We start from the raw sequence: 18,527 nt of genomic DNA on the forward strand, positions 1-18,527 counted from the left end.
GACCACCACTGAGCAAGACACAGAAGTACAAGGTGCTCAGAGACATGGCCGAGGTGAGGAAAACTGAACCCGACCACCACTGAGCAAGACACAGAAGTACAAGGTGCTCAGTGCTCAGAGACACAGCCGAGGTGAGGAGGCTGAGCCCGACCACCACTGAGCAAGACACAGAAGTACAAGGTGCTCAGAGACATGGCCGAGGTGAGGAAAACTGAACCCGACCACCACTGAGCAAGACACAGAAGTACAAGGTGTTCAGTGCTCAGAGACACAGCCGAGGTGCTGAGGCTGAGCCCGACCACCACTGAGGAAGACACAGAAGTACAAGGTGTTCAGTGCTCAGAGACACGGCCGAGGTGCTGAGGCTGAGCCCGACCACCACTGAGGAAGACACAGAAGTACAAGGTGTTCAGTGCTCAGAGACACGGCCGAGGTGAGGAGGCTGAGCCCGACCACCACTGAGCAAGACACAGAAGCACAAGGTGTTCAGTGCTCAGAGACACGGCTGAGGTGAGGAGGCTGAGCCCGACCACCACTGAGCAAGACACAGAAGTACAAGGTGTTCAGTGCTCAGAGACACGGCTGAGGTGAGGAGGCTGAGCCCGACCACCACTGAGCAAGACACAGAAGAACAAGGTGTTCAGTGCTCAGAGACATGGCCGAGGTGAGGAGGCTGAGCCCGACCACCACTGAACAAGATACAGAAGTACAAGGTGTTTAGTGCTCAGAGACACGGCCGAGGTGAGGAGGCTGAGCCCGACCACCACTGAACAAGTCACAGAAGTACAAGGTGTTTAGTGCTCAGAGACACGGCCGAGGTGAGGAGGCTGAACCCGACCACCACTGAGCAAGACACAGAAGTACAAGGTGTTCAGTGCTCAGAGACACGGCCGAGGTGAGGAGGCTAAACCCGACCACCACTGAGCAAGACACGGAACTACAAGGTGTTCAGTGCTCAGAGACACGGCTGAGGTGAGGAGGCTGAGCCCGACCACCACTGAACAAGTCACAGAAGTACAAGGTGTTTAGTGCTCAGAGACACGGCTGAGGTGAGGAGGCTGAGCCCGACCACCACTGAGCAAGACACAGAAGAACAAGGTGTTCAGTGCTCAGAGACATGGTCGAGGTGAGGAGGCTGAGCCCGACCACCACTGAGCAAGACACAGAAGTACAAGGTGTTCAGTGCTCAGAGACACGGCTGAGGTGAGGAGGCTGAAATCCGACCACCACTGAGCAAGACACAGAAGTACAAGGTGTTCAGTGCTCAGAGACATGGTCGAGGTGAGGAGGCTGAGCCCGACCACCACTGAGCAAGACACAGAAGTACAAGGTGTTCAGTGCTCAGAGACACGGCCGAGGTGAGGAGGCTGAGCCCGACCACCACTGAGCAAGACACAGAAGAACAAGGTGTTCAGTGCTCAGAGACATGGTCGAGGTGAGGAGGCTGAGCCCGACCACCACTGAGCAAGACACAGAAGTACAAGGTGTTCAGTGCTCAGAGACATGGCCGAGGTGAGGAGGCTGAGCCCGACCACCGCTGAGCAAGACACAGAAGTACAAGGTGTTCAGTGCTCAGAGACACGACCAAGGTGAGGAGGCTGAATCCGACCACCACTGAGCAAGACACGGAAGTACAAGGTGTTCAGTGCTCAGAGACATGGTCGAGGTGAGGAGGCTGAGCCCGACCACCACTGAGCAAGACACAGAAGTACAAGGTGTTCAATGCTCAGAGACACGGCCGAGGTGAGGAGGCTGAGCCCGACCACCACTGAGCAAGACACAGAAGTACAAGGTGTTCAGTGCTCAGAGACATGGTTGAGGTGAGGAGGCTGAGCCCGACCACCACTGAGCAAGACACAGAAGAACAAGGTGTTCAGTGCTCAGAGACATGGTCGAGGTGAGGAGGCTGAGCCCGACCACCACTGAGCAAGACACAGAAGTACAAGGTGTTCAGTGCTCAGAGACACGGCCGAGGTGAGGAGGCTGAGCCCGACCACCACTGAGCAAGACACAGAAGAACAAGGTGTTCAGTGCTCAGAGACATGGTCGAGGTGAGGAGGCTGAGCCCAACCACCACTGAGCAAGACACAGAAGTACAAGGTGTTCAGTGCTCAGAGACATGGCCGAGGTGAGGAGGCTGAGCCCAACCACCACTGAGCAAGACACAGAAGTACAAGGTGTTCAGTGCTCAGAGACACGGCTGAGGTAAGGAGGCTGAGCCCGACCACCACTGAGCAAGACACAGAAGTACAAGGTGTTCAGTGCTCAGAGACACGGCTGAGGTGAGGAGGCTGAGCCCGACCACCACGGAGCAAGACACAGAAGTACAAGGTGTTCAGTGCTCAGAGACATGGTCGAGGTGAGGAGGCTGAGCCCGACCACCACTGAGCAAGACACAGAAGTACAAGGTATTCAGTGCCCAGAGACATGGCCGAGGTGAGGAGGCTGAGCCCAACCACCACTGAGCAAGACACAGAAGTACAAGGTGTTCAGTGCTCAGAGACACGGCTGAGGTGAGGAGGCTGAGCCCGACCACCACTGAGCAAGACACAGAAGTACAAGGTGTTCAGTGCCCAGAGACACGGCCGAGGTGAGGAGGCTGAGCCCGACCACCACTGAGCAAGACACAGAAGTACAAGGTGTTCAGTGCTCAGAGACATGGCCGAGGTGAGGAGGCTGAGCCCGACCACCACGGAGCAAGACACAGAAGTACAAGGTGTTCAGTGCTCAGAGACATGGCCGAGGTGAGGAGGCTGAGCCCGACCACCACTGAGCAAGACACAGAAGTACAAGGTGTTCAGTGCTCAGAGACACGGCCGAGGTGAGGAGGCTGAGCCCGACCACCACTGAGCAAGACACAGAAGTACAAGGTGTTCAGTGCTCAGAGACATGGCCGAGGTGAGGAGGCTGAGCCCAACCACCACTGAGCAAGACACAGAAGTACAAGGTGTTCAGTGCTCAGAGACACGGCCGAGGTGAGGAGGCTGAGCCCGACCACCACTGAGCAAGACACAGAAGTACAAGGTGTTCAGTGCTCAGAGACATGGCCGAGGTGAGGAGGCTGAGCCCGACCACCACTGAGCAAGACACAGAAGTACAAGGTGTTCAGTGCTCAGAGACACGGCCGAGGTGAGGAGGCTGAGCCCGACCACCACTGAGCAAGACACAGAAGTACAAGGTGTTCAGTATTCAGAGACATGGCAGAGGTGAGGAGGCTGAGCCCGACCACCACTGAGCAAGACACAGAAGAACAAGGTGTTCAGTGCTCAGAGACATGGCCGAGGTGAGGAGGCTGAGCCCGACCACCACTGAGCAAGACACAGAAGAACAAGGTGTTCAGTATTCAGAGACATGGCAGAGGTGAGGAGGCTGAGCCCGACCACCACTGAGCAAGACACAGAAGTACAAGGTGTTCAGTGCTCAGAGACATGGTCGAGGTGAGGAGGCTGAGCCCGACCACCACTGAGCAAGACACAGAAGTACAAGGTGTTCAGTGCTCAGAGACACGGCTGAGGTGAGGAGGCTGAGCCCGACCACCACTGAGCAAGACACAGAAGTACATGGTGTTCAGTGCTCAGAGACACGGCCGAGGTGAGGAGGCTGAGCCCGACCACCACTGAACAAGACACAGAAGTACAAGGTGTTCAGTGCTCAGAGACATGGTCGAGGTGAGGAGGCTGAGCCCAACCACCACTGAGCAAGACACAGAAGTACAAGGTGTTCAGTGCTCAGAGACATGGCCGAGGTGAGGAGGCTGAGCCTGACCACCACTGAGCAAGACACAGAAGTACAAGGTGTTCAGTGCTCAGAGACATGGCCGAGGTGAGGAGGCTGAGCCCGACCACCACTGAGCAAGACACAGAAGTACAAGGTGTTCAGTGCTCACAGACATGGTCGAGGTGAGGAGGCTGAACCCAACCACCACTGAACAAGACACAGAAGTACAAGGTGTTCAGTGCTCACAGACATGGTCGAGGTGAGGAGGCTGAACCCAACCACCACTGAACAAGACACAGAAGAGGAAACATCAAGACTGGGCCAAGAAATATCCGAAGGCAGGTTTTTCAAAGGTTTTATGGACTGATGTGATGAGAGTGACTCTTGGCGGACCAGATGGATTGGTCCATGGCTGGATAAGTAATGGGTAGAGACCTCCACTTCCACTCAGATGCCAAGGAGGTGGAGGTGGGTACTGCTATGGGTTGGTATTATTAAAGATGAGCTAGTTGGACGTTTCAGGTAGAAGATGGACTCAAAATCAACTCCCAAACCTACTGCCAGTTTTTAGAGGACACTTTCTTCAAGCAGTAGTACAGAAAAAAAGTCTGCGTCTTTCAAGAAATCCATGATATTTCTGCAGGACAACTCTCCATCGCATCATTGAAGTCTCCACTGCTCAGCTGCCAGTAACGGCCTTAACGATGAAAGAGTAATGGTCCGGGCCCGTTCCTCACCGCAACTAAACCCTACTGAGAACTTGTGGGACCTTCTTGAATGGGAGAATTACGATGAAGGGAAACAGTCACCTCTCTGAACAGTGTCTTGGACTGTGGTTGGTGCTGCCCAAAAAGTGGATCGTCAACAGATGAAGAAACTGGCAGACTCCATGGATGGAGCTTATGACTTATTGAGAAGAAGGGGCGGCTATGGTACTATATTAGTCACTAATATTTTTGCGACATGTCAGAAATATATTTTTGTAGATTTTGCATTGTTGGTTATTATTCTCACTGTAATAGATGAACATAAACAATTGAGATGGAATTTTTTTTTTTTTTTTTAGTTTTTCATTTAGTTACATAATAATTCTGCACACAGATATTCTCCTAAAAAAGACAAAACCTCACTTTTACTTTTGTTAAATATTCAGGTTTCAGATTTATTAATCTTTGGGAATGACCGGCAGCGCTGGAGTTATTCAATAATAATAAATTAATCATCAAAAATACAAATTGCCTGATAATTGTGCAGAAAGTGTATACACAGGTGAGATGATAAAACTGAAAGGAAACACGAAGGAGACGGAGGTGGTTTGAGGATTTTACAATATCACGCAGTCCCATATGTACAAATTCCGATTACAATATTAACACGTATAGACGTGAAGGACGAGCCATCTACAAGGAGAGGACATCCCTCCCAGTTTATCAAGTCTTTTCTCCGATCGGATAAAATCTTCATTTATCTTAGTACTTAGAGCTCGCACTCAATAGACGGGCTATTGATCCAGAAGGTGATGCCACCATACTGGACAGTGGAGATCCACAAAGTGTCCATCACGATATCCAGACTAGGTGGGACATCACATGGGTTAAGGTTGGCCTGAAGATGTATCAGGTCCTAAGACCCATCACAATCCGGGTTCAGGAATCACGCTTGACTGCCTAGTCTTCGGAGGAGGTGTTGGTGGCTTTGCATCTTCTCTTTTCGGCAATAGTGGAGGTATCTAGAGACCATCAGAAAGGACACAATGTAAAGTCTAAGTATCTGTATAGTAATAGTGGGATGGAAATATACAGTCACCTGGAATAAGGTATGATCACTTACCTCTGTGGAAAGTCGCTGACTCCCCTCATTGGATCTGCTTTTAGGAGGTGGTGGAGGAGGTAACTCCATAATTTGTAAAGCAGCATCGCCATGAGTAGATAGTGATGGGAAACCTGATCGAGTAATGGATGATAAATCACATGAGGAAATAAAGCTTTATGTGGCATAAGGGGTAATGATTCTCCTTGTGGAGAATGACAAGCATGTCAGAGTGAGGAGGACTTATAAGCCACGCATGCTCCTCTGGGAAATTAAATATGCAAATTGTCTCTTCAGAGAGGAAAAGGACTAGAACTCTATTGCCACTTAGTGGAATCAGCGACCTTAAAAATCATTATTGACTCTTTAAAGAGCCTTGTAATATGACTTGGGATAAAAGCCAAATCAGAATCTCAACTTGCAGACACGGTGTTTCGGGGTGTTGCCCCTCATCAGTGCAAAGTATGAGATCTGATTTCGCTAGATGAGAGGCTCTGGACTGGGATCTAAAGCCCCCGTCTCACATAGAGAGATCGCTAGCGAGATCGCTGCTGAGTCACGGTTTTGGTGACTCACCAGCGACCTCACCAGCGATGTCTCTATGTGTGACACTTTGCAGCGATCAGGCCCCTGCTGTGAGGTCGCTGATCGCTGCAAAGTGTCCTGGACCATTTTTTGGTCGTTGCCCTCCCGCTGGTCAGCACACATCGCTGTGTGTGACCAGCGGGAGCAGCGATCAGGCTGGTAACCATGGTAAACATCGGGTTACTAGGGGCACACGCGCACCTAGTAACCCGTTGTTTATCATGGTTACGAGCCAGCTAAAGTGAGCGGTAACCTCCCGCTCACTGTAGCAGAGTGGTAACCATGATAAACAACGGGTTACTAGGTGAACGTGTGCCCCTAGTAACCCGATGTTTACCTTGGTTACCAGCCTGCTCCTGCTTCAGCAGGCTGGTAACCAGGAGCAGGACATCGTGGAAAGATTCTTTCCACGATGTCGCTGCTCCCCTGATCGCTGGTGAGCCTGCCTGTTTGACAGCTCACCAGCGACCACATAGCGACGCAGCAACGATCCCTGACAGGTCGTATCGTTGTCGGGATCGTTGCAGCGTTGCTAAGTGTGACGGGGCCTTAAGGGGTAACGTTTCTCCTTGTGGAGAGTGACAAGCCAGGACTGGAATGTCAGAGAGAGGAGACTTATAAGCCATGCATGCTTCTCTGGGAAATAAAATATGCAAATTGTCTCTTAGGACTAGAACTCTAGCGCCACCTATTGGAAGCAGAAATTTAAAATCTCTTTCGTAGCCTTCATTGGGGGACACAGGAACCATGGGTTGATAAGCTGCCACCTGGAGGCTGACACTAAGAATACATCTTAGAACAAAAAAAGCTAACTCCACCTCAACAGCCGACACACAGTTACACAGTTAGAGCAAAAGAAATAGAAGGAGCAAAAACAAAACCCCCCCCACCTCAAACAAGTGAGGGTGTCGTGTCCCTCAATGAAGGCTACGAGAAAGATTTTACAGTGAATACCAAAAATCTTTGTCAGTCATTTCATTGGGGGACACCGGAACCCTGGGATGTCCTAAAGCTGTCCCTGGGGTGAAAAACCTAACACCAGTACTGCAGAAGGAAGAATAGCAATCCCTCAGGTTACAATCTGGGTAACTGCCGCTTGTAGCACCCTTCTGCTAAGACCTATCCCTGGACATAAAGGTAAGAGCTCCACAAAGATGTGGACAGAAGACTAAGTCGTGGCCTAATGGAATAGAAGAACAGACGCCTGGAGGCGTAAGACCCAGGAGGCTTCTACCCTGTGGAGAGAGACAGCAGTGCCCTTGCGGGGGCACCCTGGCTTAGCTTGGCCTTCCACAGTGTTAGATCGACACCAGAGGCGAATGGTAGCCTTAGAGGCAGTTTGACATCCGCCAGAGCATACTGGGATGACCCACAAGGCATCGGCACGTCCAAACAGAGATGTGAGAGACAGGTAGAGCTGCACAGCCCTGACTACGTCAGATTTTGTAAGAGTCTCTCCAAGTGCCTAAAGGAAGGAGAGCAATCTCCTCATTAAGGTGGAAAGTGGAGAATCACACTAAGGAGAAAGGAGTTAGACTAATCCAGGCTAAGACTGGTCTGCTACTCAGATCTGTGTCTGCCTCCGAATGACACTAAACTAAACAACTGGATGTCGGCTGCCCAGGTGTAGCCTGGTGAGTAGGAGTTAAGATGTATTCTTAGTGTCAGTCTCCAGGCGGTAGCATATTAACCCATGGTTCCTTTGTCAACTAATGAAGCGACCGAGAAAAGCAAACAGATTCCCAGGAAAGATGCTGAATCTCCTTGTGAGTTTTCAGGGTAATGCCTCCTGGAAGAAGGTATGCAAAATAGCTCTCCTCCAGGAGAAAGAAAGCTCGGTCTAGTGTCTTTCTAGGAGGCCTTGCACAGCCTGTCTCCTGCTCCAATGGGCAAAAAACTCTCCGATTCTGGCAGTCATGATCAATGGGGGACTCCCTCCATTGATCAGGTCACTGGGTTTCTGGGTGATACGATCAGGACCTGAAGATCCCTTGGAATAGATATCCAAGAGTTTCGGCAGACAGTCTAATGAGTAGAGGGCTTCCCGGAGATGATGGCAGGGGGGTAAAAGGTTCCGGCATGTCCTATCCTTTTGATCTCTAAGATGAGCAAGCGTTTCTGTATAAGGAGGAGTCCGGAGAAATAGCAGACAGCCGAACCATCATTTGGCTGACAGATAACTAAAGAGTAGGGGGCACAAAAAAAAATACACGGCAGAATAGAAACATAAAAAATAAAAGTTCAAAAGAAATTTCAATAAATGCTAACATTTATTATACAGTCAAGGTTCTTGCACGTAGGAAAAAAAACTATATTGTCCATCTTAGCTATTCACATGACCACAATAACCTGAAAATCTTATTTATCAGGTTATTTAGTGTGAAATGCAAACAGTACAAAAAATGCAATAAAAAAAAACCCAGAACATTGATGAAAATTGTCTTTTCTACATCCATGCCACAAAAAAATAGTGATTCAACAAGGCCAAAATAGCATGGTCATTAAGGGGTGAACCCAGTTCTCGATTTAAAGGCCTTCTATGGTATAATACATGGACATTCTCTGGAGCCAGAGTGACTCTTGAAGAAGTCCTAAAAAAAAAGTAAAAATTAAAAAAAGTATGAAAGTCCGATTGTCCTATACTTACTATGGGTTCTTGGAGTTTGGGGAGTGATCGGGGAAGGAATAAGAGGCGTTATCCCTGGATTTGTGGAGCTGCTGTGGAGGGTGAGACGGTTATCCGAAAGCTGAAGGCTCTTTGGTCGCGTTTTGGCAGACAAGCTCTGGGAATACATTGGAACCAGAACAGAGTAGATAAAGTAGATGAGGTGGCAATAAACTTGACATGACCCATGATCGATCCTGTTGACCTAGCCCAGATCTCCTGTCGCACACAATCCCGTCACTTCTCACCTCTTTTTCCCCCGGGCGCTCTGTGATGGTTTGAGATTGGCTGACGTTTCGCTTCAGTTTCATTGGTCTGATATCACCGTCGTCTCGGTCGTTGTGTTCTTCATGCCGGGAGATGAGGGATCCACGACGAGGAGGTACAGGTTCTGGAAGTGACCTAAGAACAAGTGGGGAATTCTTTAAATATGGAGAGGTCAACCTGGTAATCACTCAATGTCAAGCAGCTGCTGCAAAAGCAAGCATTATTTTAGGAGATGTGTTTTTCAACCTAGGTAACTATGTAAGATCAAAATGTAATATTACCCCACTATAAACCCCTTTAAGATCCAAATGCTGGGCCCTACCCCTAAGCTGTTGTGTTCTGGCACAGAATACTGTAAATTCCCTAATTCCTTATTGCAGGATCCCTGTTGTCCATGGCAAAACAAAACGATAGTGGTCTTTGCAACCATGAAGCTCAAGACGTTGGCAATTATGTGACTTACCCATGGGACTGCTTCCAAACCAGCAACGTCTTCTGTGAAGGCAATGCATGTGCAGATGTGGGAGATTTTGCTGGAGTCTCCATATATGCATTAAAACCATCTCAGTCAGCCAATCAAATCAATTTTCTCTACTAACAAGAATCAAAAACCTACCCTTCCGAGCCCGGTCTGGAGCTCCCGCTTCCTGAAGAAGAAGAGGAAGACACAGTAGACAACCTTCTTAGAGTGGCAGATGTGATATATGGAACAACCACAGAGCCGGCACGACTCAGTTTCCTGTCTGTGAGGCTGGAAGGCTGAAGTAGAGTAAGGAATAGTTGTCTTAGACTATTATGGTCCATTCTGATGTTTCTCCAACGTTCCAGAATCTACTGGACTCTTACCAAAGTGATTGTCCCATACAGTTTTTCCACCTTTCTCCTCAGGTTCTGGAAACAGGACACAAGTCTCTCATGAAGAGGCCGGAGGTTCTCGGTCAACTTCTCTCCATGGATCCTGATTCCTTGAGCCAGAAGAGGCATCTGGATGGAGACAAAGCAGAAGAAAAGACATAAAAATTGAATGATACAGTGAGTAGAATGAAAAAATGATAAAATTGATCCCAAAAAAGTGTAGGCCAAGACGTGTAGTGTCATCTCCTGTCGACACCACCTGGATTCGTACCTGCAGAGCAATCAGCTGTTTAAGAAGCTCAATCTTGTCCTGGTCTCCAGGATGTTCTTGCAGGTAGCGCTCCGTAAAGAAAGCCTATGAGAGATGAGGAGGTGTAATCAGTAATGGCTTGTGAAGAAACAGGACAGAGGAGGACATACAAGAGCTCTCCAAATTTCAAGATTGCAGAAGTGCAACCTGTTTACATAAAAGTAATAATCTGCATAAAACGTTGAGTCACTTTGTAAATACATTATTTTTCTGCGAGGGTCAGGATTTACAAGCCTGTAATGTACTCCAGAGCTGAATTCACAATTCTGCAAATTTCTGAGCTGAAATCTCCCAGAAGTTTATACTGAGTTTGTTCTGGTGATATGCCTTCTAAGAACCAAGCCCTGAACCTGTCCGGCTGGATTACAGTGGTTGAGGGCAGCTGTTTGGAATGTGTTTAACGAGCTTGAGTCCAATAACAATGAGCAGAACACGGAGTGCAGCTCTGGAGTATAAGAGATTGGTCACCTGTAAAGATTTGCCCTTAAAAAATGCCATAGAAAATAAAGAGAAAGCTGCAAGGTAATTCACAGTGGTTATTCAGTAACAATAAAAAAATTATATGTACTAGCTACTGAACCCGTTCTAAGCCCGGGTGGCGAGCATTTTTATTGGTATATGGTCTCCCATGCTGGTATGTGCTGCTCCCCTCCTGGTATTTGTGCTGCCCCCATCCTATCCCTACCATCCTATCCTGGTATGCATAGCACCCCTCACCCACAATCCCGGTATGCGTGGCACCCCTCACCCACAATCCCGGTATGCGTGGCACCCCTCGTCCCCAATCCCGGTATGCGTGGCACCCCTCGTCCCCAATCCCGGTATGCCTGGCACCCCTCGTCCCCAATCCCGGTATGCCTGGCACCCCTCGTCCCCAATCCCGGTATGCCTGGCACCCCTCGTCCCCAATCCCGGTATGCCTGGCACCCCTCGTCCCCAATCCCGGTATGCCTGGCACCCCTCGTCCCCAATCCCGGTATGCCTGGCACCCCTCGTCCCCAATCCCGGTATGCCTGGCACCCCTCGTCCCCAATCCCGGTATGCCTGGCACCCCTCGTCCCCAATCCCGGTATGCCTGGCACCCCTCGTCCCCAATCCCGGTATGCCTGGCACCCCTCGTCCCCAATCCCGGTATGCCTGGCACCCCTCGTCCCCAATCCCGGTATGCCTGGCACCCCTCGTCCCCAATCCCGGTATGCCTGGCACCCCTCGTCCCCAATCCCGGTATGCCTGGCACCCCTCGTCCCCAATTCCGGTATGCCTGGCACCCCTCGTCCCCAATTCCGGTATGCCTGGCACCCCTCGTCCCCAATCCCGGTATGCCTGGCACCCCTCGTCCCCAATCCCGGTATGCCTGGCACCCCTCGTCCCCAATCCCGGTATGCCTGGCACCCCTCGTCCCCAATCCCGGTATGCCTGGCACCCCTCGTCCCCAATCCCGGTATGCATGGCACTCCTCGTCCCCAATCCCGGTATGCATGGCATTCCTCGTCCCCAATCCCGGTATGCATGGCACCCCTCACCCCCCCAATCCTAGTATGCGTGGCCCCCTCATCCCCCAATCCTGGTATGCGTGGCCCCCTCACCCCGCAATCCTGGTATGCGTGGCCCCCTCACCCCGCAATCCTGGTATGCGTGGCCCCCTCACCCCGCAATCCTGGTATGTGTGGCCCCCTCATCCCTTTCACACTGTACACACATACAAAAAAATTAATAGTTATACTTACCTTTCTTCTCTGTGCTCCAGTGCTGCGGAGGAGGAGTACGGCTCCGGAGCACCGCGCTGTCCGGCGCCATTTTGCTGAAGACACAAATGGCGCCGGATAGCGTTATGCGCATGCGCCAATCCGACGCCTCACTCCTGTCCCGGTCTCCGGCGAAGAATGGCGCTGCGGCAACGCTCCTCCCGGTCAGGTAAATATGGTGCTGGAGATCGCGGTATGCGTTCAGTGTCTACGCATACTGCGATCTCTGGCGCCATACACACTGCTCTTACCTGTAATGGCTGGATAAGTTCTTCTGTCTGGAGCCAGACTGTGGATCACGCATGCACAGTCTATGGAGGCTTCAGACAGAGACACGTATCCCCGGTTATATTATAGATGCACACCTCATGTGGCACTGCTAGCTTGGCCCCAAGTTAGTCTCTTTATATAGGCCACGAGCAATGATATCCCATTATATTTGACCGCTGCAACAAAAGACAGTGTACAAAGACCAGAGGGGGACCATGGACCTGCCATCTCGAAATCTGGACAGGAAATCCACAACAATTCTGGTATATGTGAACATATCCTTTAACATGTAATAACCCAGTATCTGTACAGGATATGTACTGTATGTACCAGAACAATAGTGAGTGCAGCTCTGGAGTATAATACAGGATAAGTAATATAATGTATGTACACAGTGACTGCACCAGCAGAATAGTGAGTGCAGCTCTGGGGTATGATACAGGATGTAACTCAGGATCAGTAATGTAATGTATGTACACAGTGACTGCACCAGCAGAATAGTGAGTGCAGCTCTGGGGTATAATACAGGATGTAACTCAGGATCAGTAATGTATGTACACAGTGATTCCACCAGCAGAATAGTGAGTGCAGCTCTGGAACATGATGCAGCTCAGGATCAATAACAATCAGTATAATATTTTACAATCAGAGTAATATTTTATAAGTGGAAGAACAATTTCTGGGTAGAGAAATGTAAGAGCATGGTTCCACTGGTGATATCAGAGCCTATACCCGAGTGACGATTATGGATAACCCCTCCTGTCACCAGGCTCAGCCCCCACAATACTGCACACGGATATTGTTGGCACATGGGGAACACGCAGAGATTGAGATGTTGATGGCTGTTACCACCTTTTCATAGTTGGAGAATCCGCCCATGACGGCAGGGTCCACGATCCCATTGAGCAGCATGGAGAGCGGGTGCAGGGGCAGGCCGGGGTCCGCACGGTGCTGCTGGACCTGGTGACTGATCTTCTCATTCGTCAGTTCCATGGTCTCGATGGCGTTCTGTAATGGGCTGATCTCCTCCTGTGGGAATATCAGAAACATGGCCGCTTGCATCAGTCGCACTGAGGGTCTCCCCTCTGGTACACCACGGCTGATTTACACTCTGAAGACTGTTTAGGACCCCCCCCCCCCCAGAAGTTGTCCTGCCGAGAGCAGCGTCCGCTATGGACAGGTTTGCTGCCTGTGAATGGAAACAGCTGTGTTCTCATTCACTGACACCAAACATGTCTGCAAAAGAGTGAAGAAATCAGGTTTCAAGATGGACCAATATATTTTTATATCCTCGCTGAGAATGTAATGTGAGGACATATTCGTTCGTCTCCTTACTGTGTGCAAATGCTTTACTTCAAACCACTTCAGCATGCCGGGCAGCTTGTACGCGGTGGTGAACGTTGTCCTCTCGATCCACATGGTCTGTGGGGTAAAGAAGGGGGCCAGCATGGCAGGCGTTAATCAGGCGGTCACGTGTCAGCAGAGAACAGCAGTATATAATGATAGCCCGAAGTACCGCGCCCCCAAAAGAGGTTCTACGCTGGCCGCCAGAGTCAGCAAAGGGGGCACGCCAGCCGCCACAGGTCAAAAGAGGGGGCAGGCCGGCCGCCACAGTCAATAGAGGGTGCAATCTGGCCACCACAGTCAATAGAAGGTGCAATCTGACCGCCATAATCAATAGAGGGAGCACGCTGTCCACCACAGTCAATAGAGGGGGCACACTGACCATCACAATCAATAGAGGGGCACTCTGGCCGCCACAGTCAATAGAGGGGGCAATTCGGCTGCCACAGGTCAATAGAGGGGACACGCTGGCTGCCACAGTCAATAGAGGGGGCTACCCAACTGCCACAGGTCAATACAGGGGGCACGCCGGCCGCCACGTGTCAGCAGAGAACAGAAGTATACATTGATAGAAATGTCACATCAGCCCAAAGTACCGCGCCCCCAAAAGAGGTTCTATGCCGGCAGCCACAGTCAGCAAAGGGGGCACGCCGGCCACCACAGGTCAATAGACGGGCCAACCCAACTGACAGAGGTCAATACAGGGGGCACGCCAGCCGCCACTGTCAATAGAGGGTGCAATCTGACCGCCAAAATCAATAGAGGGGGCACACTAACCATCACAATCAATAGAGGGGGCAATCTGGCCGCCATAATCAATAGAGGGGGCACTCTGGCCGCCACAGTCAATAGAGGGGGCAATTTGGCTGCCACAGTCAATAGAGGGGACACGCTGACCGCCACAATCAATGAGTGGGCAATCTGGCCACCATAATCAATAGATGGGGCACTCTGGCCGCCACAGTCAACAGAGGGGGCACGCCGGCTGCCACAGTCAATAGAGGGGGAAACCCAACTGCCACAGTGAATAGAGGTGGCACTTCAGCCGCCACAGATCAATAGATGGGTTGCTCCGGCCACCATAGGTCAATAGAGGGGGGCCGCCGGCCGCCACATTCAATAGAGGGGGCTCTCTGGCCGCCACAGTCAATAGAGGGGGCTTTCCGGCCGCCACAGTCAATAGAGGGGGCAACCCAACTGCCACAGGTCAACAAAGGGGGCACGCCACAGAAAACAAGGAGGGGACTCTGGCTGACACAGTCCCTTAGGGTGAGGGGGGTGTTGCCTCTGTTGACACAGTCATTGGGGTTGGGTATCTACGGATGACACATTCTTACAGCAAATTCATTGTCAGGATCTTTCTCTCCTTTTCGGAACGGCCTGGAATAGGAAAAGCTGTGCACCTCGTTGAAGCGATAGTAACTGCAGGAGAAGAAAGGAGACCGGTTACCCATGGCGGAGGCAGATATTACAACCTTACAGGACTGGCTCCTTGTGTCTGACATAGGAGGGAAACAGCGCCCACCTGAGGATCTGATCGGGCACCAGCTTGTCCTTATATCGGGGAGGGAGGTTCATTAATGGCTTCACACTGAAGCACTGCACATCTGAAGAATTACTCAAGGAAATAAATCAGAAAGATGTTTAGAGGCGTTCGAGCTCCTTATCTGATGTAGAGCTCCAAATCCCCTGTAGTGCCCTTAAATGATGAAATTCTGGCTACATGCTGCCACCACTAGGTGGCGTTTTATTGTATGCAGTTCCCTTTGAGCTCAATAATTAATGTCTACAGTAAGCTCACTAGCTCCCTCTTGTGGCAGATGTAGGCAGTAACAATTTAATTTTTGAGATTACGACTACACAGCGTATTTGGTCACACAATGTGAAGATCTAGTGGTCGATGTAATGGTGTTGCGAACATCACCGGCGAAATAAGGCATTGTAATTGATCGGCTGCTCTCCAGAGTAAAAGAACGCTCGCCATGGCCGTCATTCACTATGGCTAACAGACGAGATCCTGATTGGAGGACCCCCAGGGGGTACCAGAGTTAGGATACATTGCTTGGGGGAGTTTCTGATGTCATCTCCTGGCGGGGAGCTGCTGGACAGCTTCTCTGCGTTGGGGAACTGGGTCAGAAGCCAAAGGTTAAAATCTTCGAGTCGTTCATATTCCTTTCCCCGGTGTACAAAGACCTTGTTCTGCAGGAGGGAGAGAGCGAGGATTTTATGGGAGTGATGAGACTATGGAGGGAGGAAGAATAATGGGTATAGAGGGGTGCGGAGCTTACCCGTAAGAAGGAAGGGAATCCCTGGCCATAGTATCCCACCGCAAAGTACTCCGGCTGTAACCTCAAGGAGCGCATGATGTTCTGGTAGAAGCCGGCCTGTTTATTCTAAGGACATGGAGAGGTCAATGGTTACAGGTGCCGCGATGTGAACGTGGCACGTAGGCATCTGCCCGCTGACACATTGCTGCTGACACTAAGGGTTATTTCCAGAAAAGAAAATTATTTCCTATACATAAAATAGGGAATAACTGGCTGATCACTGGTGGTCCGAGCACTGGGACAGGAGGGATTTTAAGATGGGGGCTCTGCAGCCCTATTGTGGTACCTGCCAGGAATCTGTGCGTGCAGCGCTCTGCTACATCCTGTGCACACTGAATCGATAGGAGGTTCTAGATGGCACAGCAGAGGTTCTGGATTCTGTCGCAGAGGTTCTAGATTCTGCAGCTGCAGAGGTCCTAGGTGGCGCAGCAGAGGCTCTAGGTGGTGCATCAGAGGCCCTAGGTAGTGCAGCAGAGGTCCTAGATTCCGCCACAGAGGTTCTAGATGGCGCAACAGAAGTTCTAGGTGACACAGCACAGGTTCTAGGTGGCGCAGCAGACATACTAGATGGCGCAGCAGAGGTTCTAGATGGTGTTACAGAGTTCCATTCTCAGGGTTCTAGAACCCCAGTCTTGGGATCTTTTCAGGGTCCCCATGGTTGCTTTCCCTGCGATCATCAAATCATCCACTATCCATATAACTTCTTCTTTTGAGAACAACCCTTTAATATGTGAGCACCCAGCCCTGTGCCAATGTGTCAGAAAATGGAACCTAATACTTGTCAAAGCTGAGGTTTTGCTACAATTATATACAACCATGGCTTGATACATTGTAGAACCAACCCCCCCCCCCCCCCCTCCCCCCGGTAGAGAGATATTTTTTTCTGTGATGTTTTTAGCTGAGACAGATGCCTAGACTGGATACACTGCAGCAAACTCTCAGCTGTGAAAAGTATTAAAGGGGTGATCTCATCAGCTGATCACTCGAGTCCAGCCAAGAGGTCGTAGCAGCTGTAATGTCGTATTAGCGGCCGTACAGAAGAACGTATCACGGGGACCGCTCCAGTCCTCCAGAACAGAAGCCGCCTGTCTCCATTATGGCTGATAGGGAGGACGGTCGTGAGACAGCAGAGCCAGATTCCCTGGTTCCACAGCCCCGTTCTCGGATCACTCGGGGTCCCAGTGGTTGGACCACCAACAATCAGAAAGGTATCCCCTATTTTATGGATGGGAAATAACTCACTAGCTTGGGAATAGCCTCCTTTAAAGACAGTAGAGGGATTTAGCCTCTGGATGTAAATGTTACAATTCACTCACAGCAAACAGACATGGAAAAGAGATCAAAAGTCCTAAAACCTTTCATTAGGAAACGCAGAAGCCTTAGTCACATAAGTAGCACATATATATATATATATATATATATATATATATATAAATAAATGGTGCAGTCTCTCTAGATGTCTCTCCGCGTGTTACTAGATGGGTGCGCCTGACGAGGGGCGCAAGCTCCGATGAGGTCATTACCAGCAGGACGCTGAGCGGCTCGTAGTGGAAGATCTGGTTTTCGTACATCTCTATAAGCTCCTTGCTGCGTATGATGGCCTGTTCCCACATCTGTATCAGACAGGAGAAAGGTGTTACAAGCAGGGGCAGAGCAGCAGTGCACATTATGGAGTATGACACAGTCCAGAGGAAGATGACCCACCTTGCCCTTATCAAAGAAGGATATAATCTCCAGATACAGCCGTTCCTTCAGCTCCTGCTGGGTGTACACTGTGTAGCTGTCTCGTTGCAGCAGGTGAGGCGCGCATGGCTTATCAGACCACTAGGTGGCGACAAAGCAGCATAATTATTACCAGCAGAGCAGGACATGTGGCAGCACTGATCGTGGAGGGCGCTCACCTTCAGCAGCTCGGCATGGAGGAGCAGGGTGTACGCCGCCTCCGTGTAGTTCTCCTTGCTGAGGTGCAGATCTCTCAGTTTGTACACATACCTGCACAACAATGTAAACTATAGCATGGACTGTACAGCAGTGCCGCAGTATATTCAGTGCACATGTACCTGATATAAATATCCTCCCTCTTCTTCTCTTTATAAAAGTTCTGTATGAGAGAAAAAGGAACCCATGTGTAACTAGAAAGCAGACACCTAAGGGTTAAGTATAAACACGTATGTGTAATGGCGGTAGAGTAAGATCCCATTAAGCCCTAAGACCTAATTTTAATTTTTACATTTTTCTTTCTTTAGGGTGTTTAATTAATTCCCTTTTAACAAAAAAAAAAAAGGCTTCCTGGGAAAAAAGTTATGCAAATGAGCTCTCCTATGGGAGGAAGTACCTGTCTCTCTAGTGCCATCTATAGGTCGCTACTCTGTAAGTCAATGTCATACCAGCAGGTTGACGGTGCAGCTCATGCGGTTCTCCTCGCTCTCGTCGTTGGCGATGGTGCGGTAATCCAGCAGGTTCTCCAGCAGGCTGCTCACCAGGACGGTGAACACTTCCCCAGAGCTGGAGAGATACTTGTGCTTCCTGCAGTGCTCCAACAAGCTGAGGAGCAACATCACAAATGGTCAGGGACGAAGAAGGAGCGCGCATGAGGGTTACACACACGCCAACGCCTCTACGACCAGAAACTC

At 50.3% G+C, this 18,527-nt stretch overlaps 1 protein-coding gene across 1 annotated transcript in view; it reads right to left on the reverse strand.

Annotated features, from left to right (window-relative positions):
* Nucleotides 1-4,847: 4,847 nt before the first annotated feature.
* The window catches only part of DOCK5 (dedicator of cytokinesis 5), a 105,942-nt gene continuing 92,262 nt past the window's right edge, over nt 4,848-18,527 (reverse strand). The window contains exons 35-52 of the mRNA XM_073654080.1: nt 18,282-18,438; nt 17,955-17,995; nt 17,796-17,886; nt 17,599-17,718; nt 17,418-17,507; nt 15,856-15,960; nt 15,625-15,766; nt 15,093-15,174; nt 14,905-14,989; nt 13,559-13,645; nt 13,076-13,252; nt 10,170-10,253; nt 9,890-10,027; nt 9,660-9,802; nt 9,025-9,178; nt 8,759-8,894; nt 5,548-5,660; nt 4,848-5,446 (exon numbers count right to left, since the gene is read on the reverse strand). Coding sequence (XP_073510181.1) covers nt 5,351-5,446; nt 5,548-5,660; nt 8,759-8,894; nt 9,025-9,178; nt 9,660-9,802; nt 9,890-10,027; nt 10,170-10,253; nt 13,076-13,252; nt 13,559-13,645; nt 14,905-14,989; nt 15,093-15,174; nt 15,625-15,766; nt 15,856-15,960; nt 17,418-17,507; nt 17,599-17,718; nt 17,796-17,886; nt 17,955-17,995; nt 18,282-18,438 — 2,041 coding nt within the window. The 3' untranslated portion in view covers nt 4,848-5,350. The remainder of the gene's footprint in view (nt 5,447-5,547; nt 5,661-8,758; nt 8,895-9,024; nt 9,179-9,659; nt 9,803-9,889; nt 10,028-10,169; nt 10,254-13,075; nt 13,253-13,558; nt 13,646-14,904; nt 14,990-15,092; nt 15,175-15,624; nt 15,767-15,855; nt 15,961-17,417; nt 17,508-17,598; nt 17,719-17,795; nt 17,887-17,954; nt 17,996-18,281; nt 18,439-18,527) is intronic.

Source organism: Phyllobates terribilis, unplaced genomic scaffold, assembly GCF_046119375.1.
Source record: "Phyllobates terribilis strain yellow unplaced genomic scaffold, ASM4611937v1 Scaffold_11__3_contigs__length_659146591, whole genome shotgun sequence".
NCBI lineage: Eukaryota > Metazoa > Chordata > Amphibia > Anura > Dendrobatidae > Phyllobates > Phyllobates terribilis.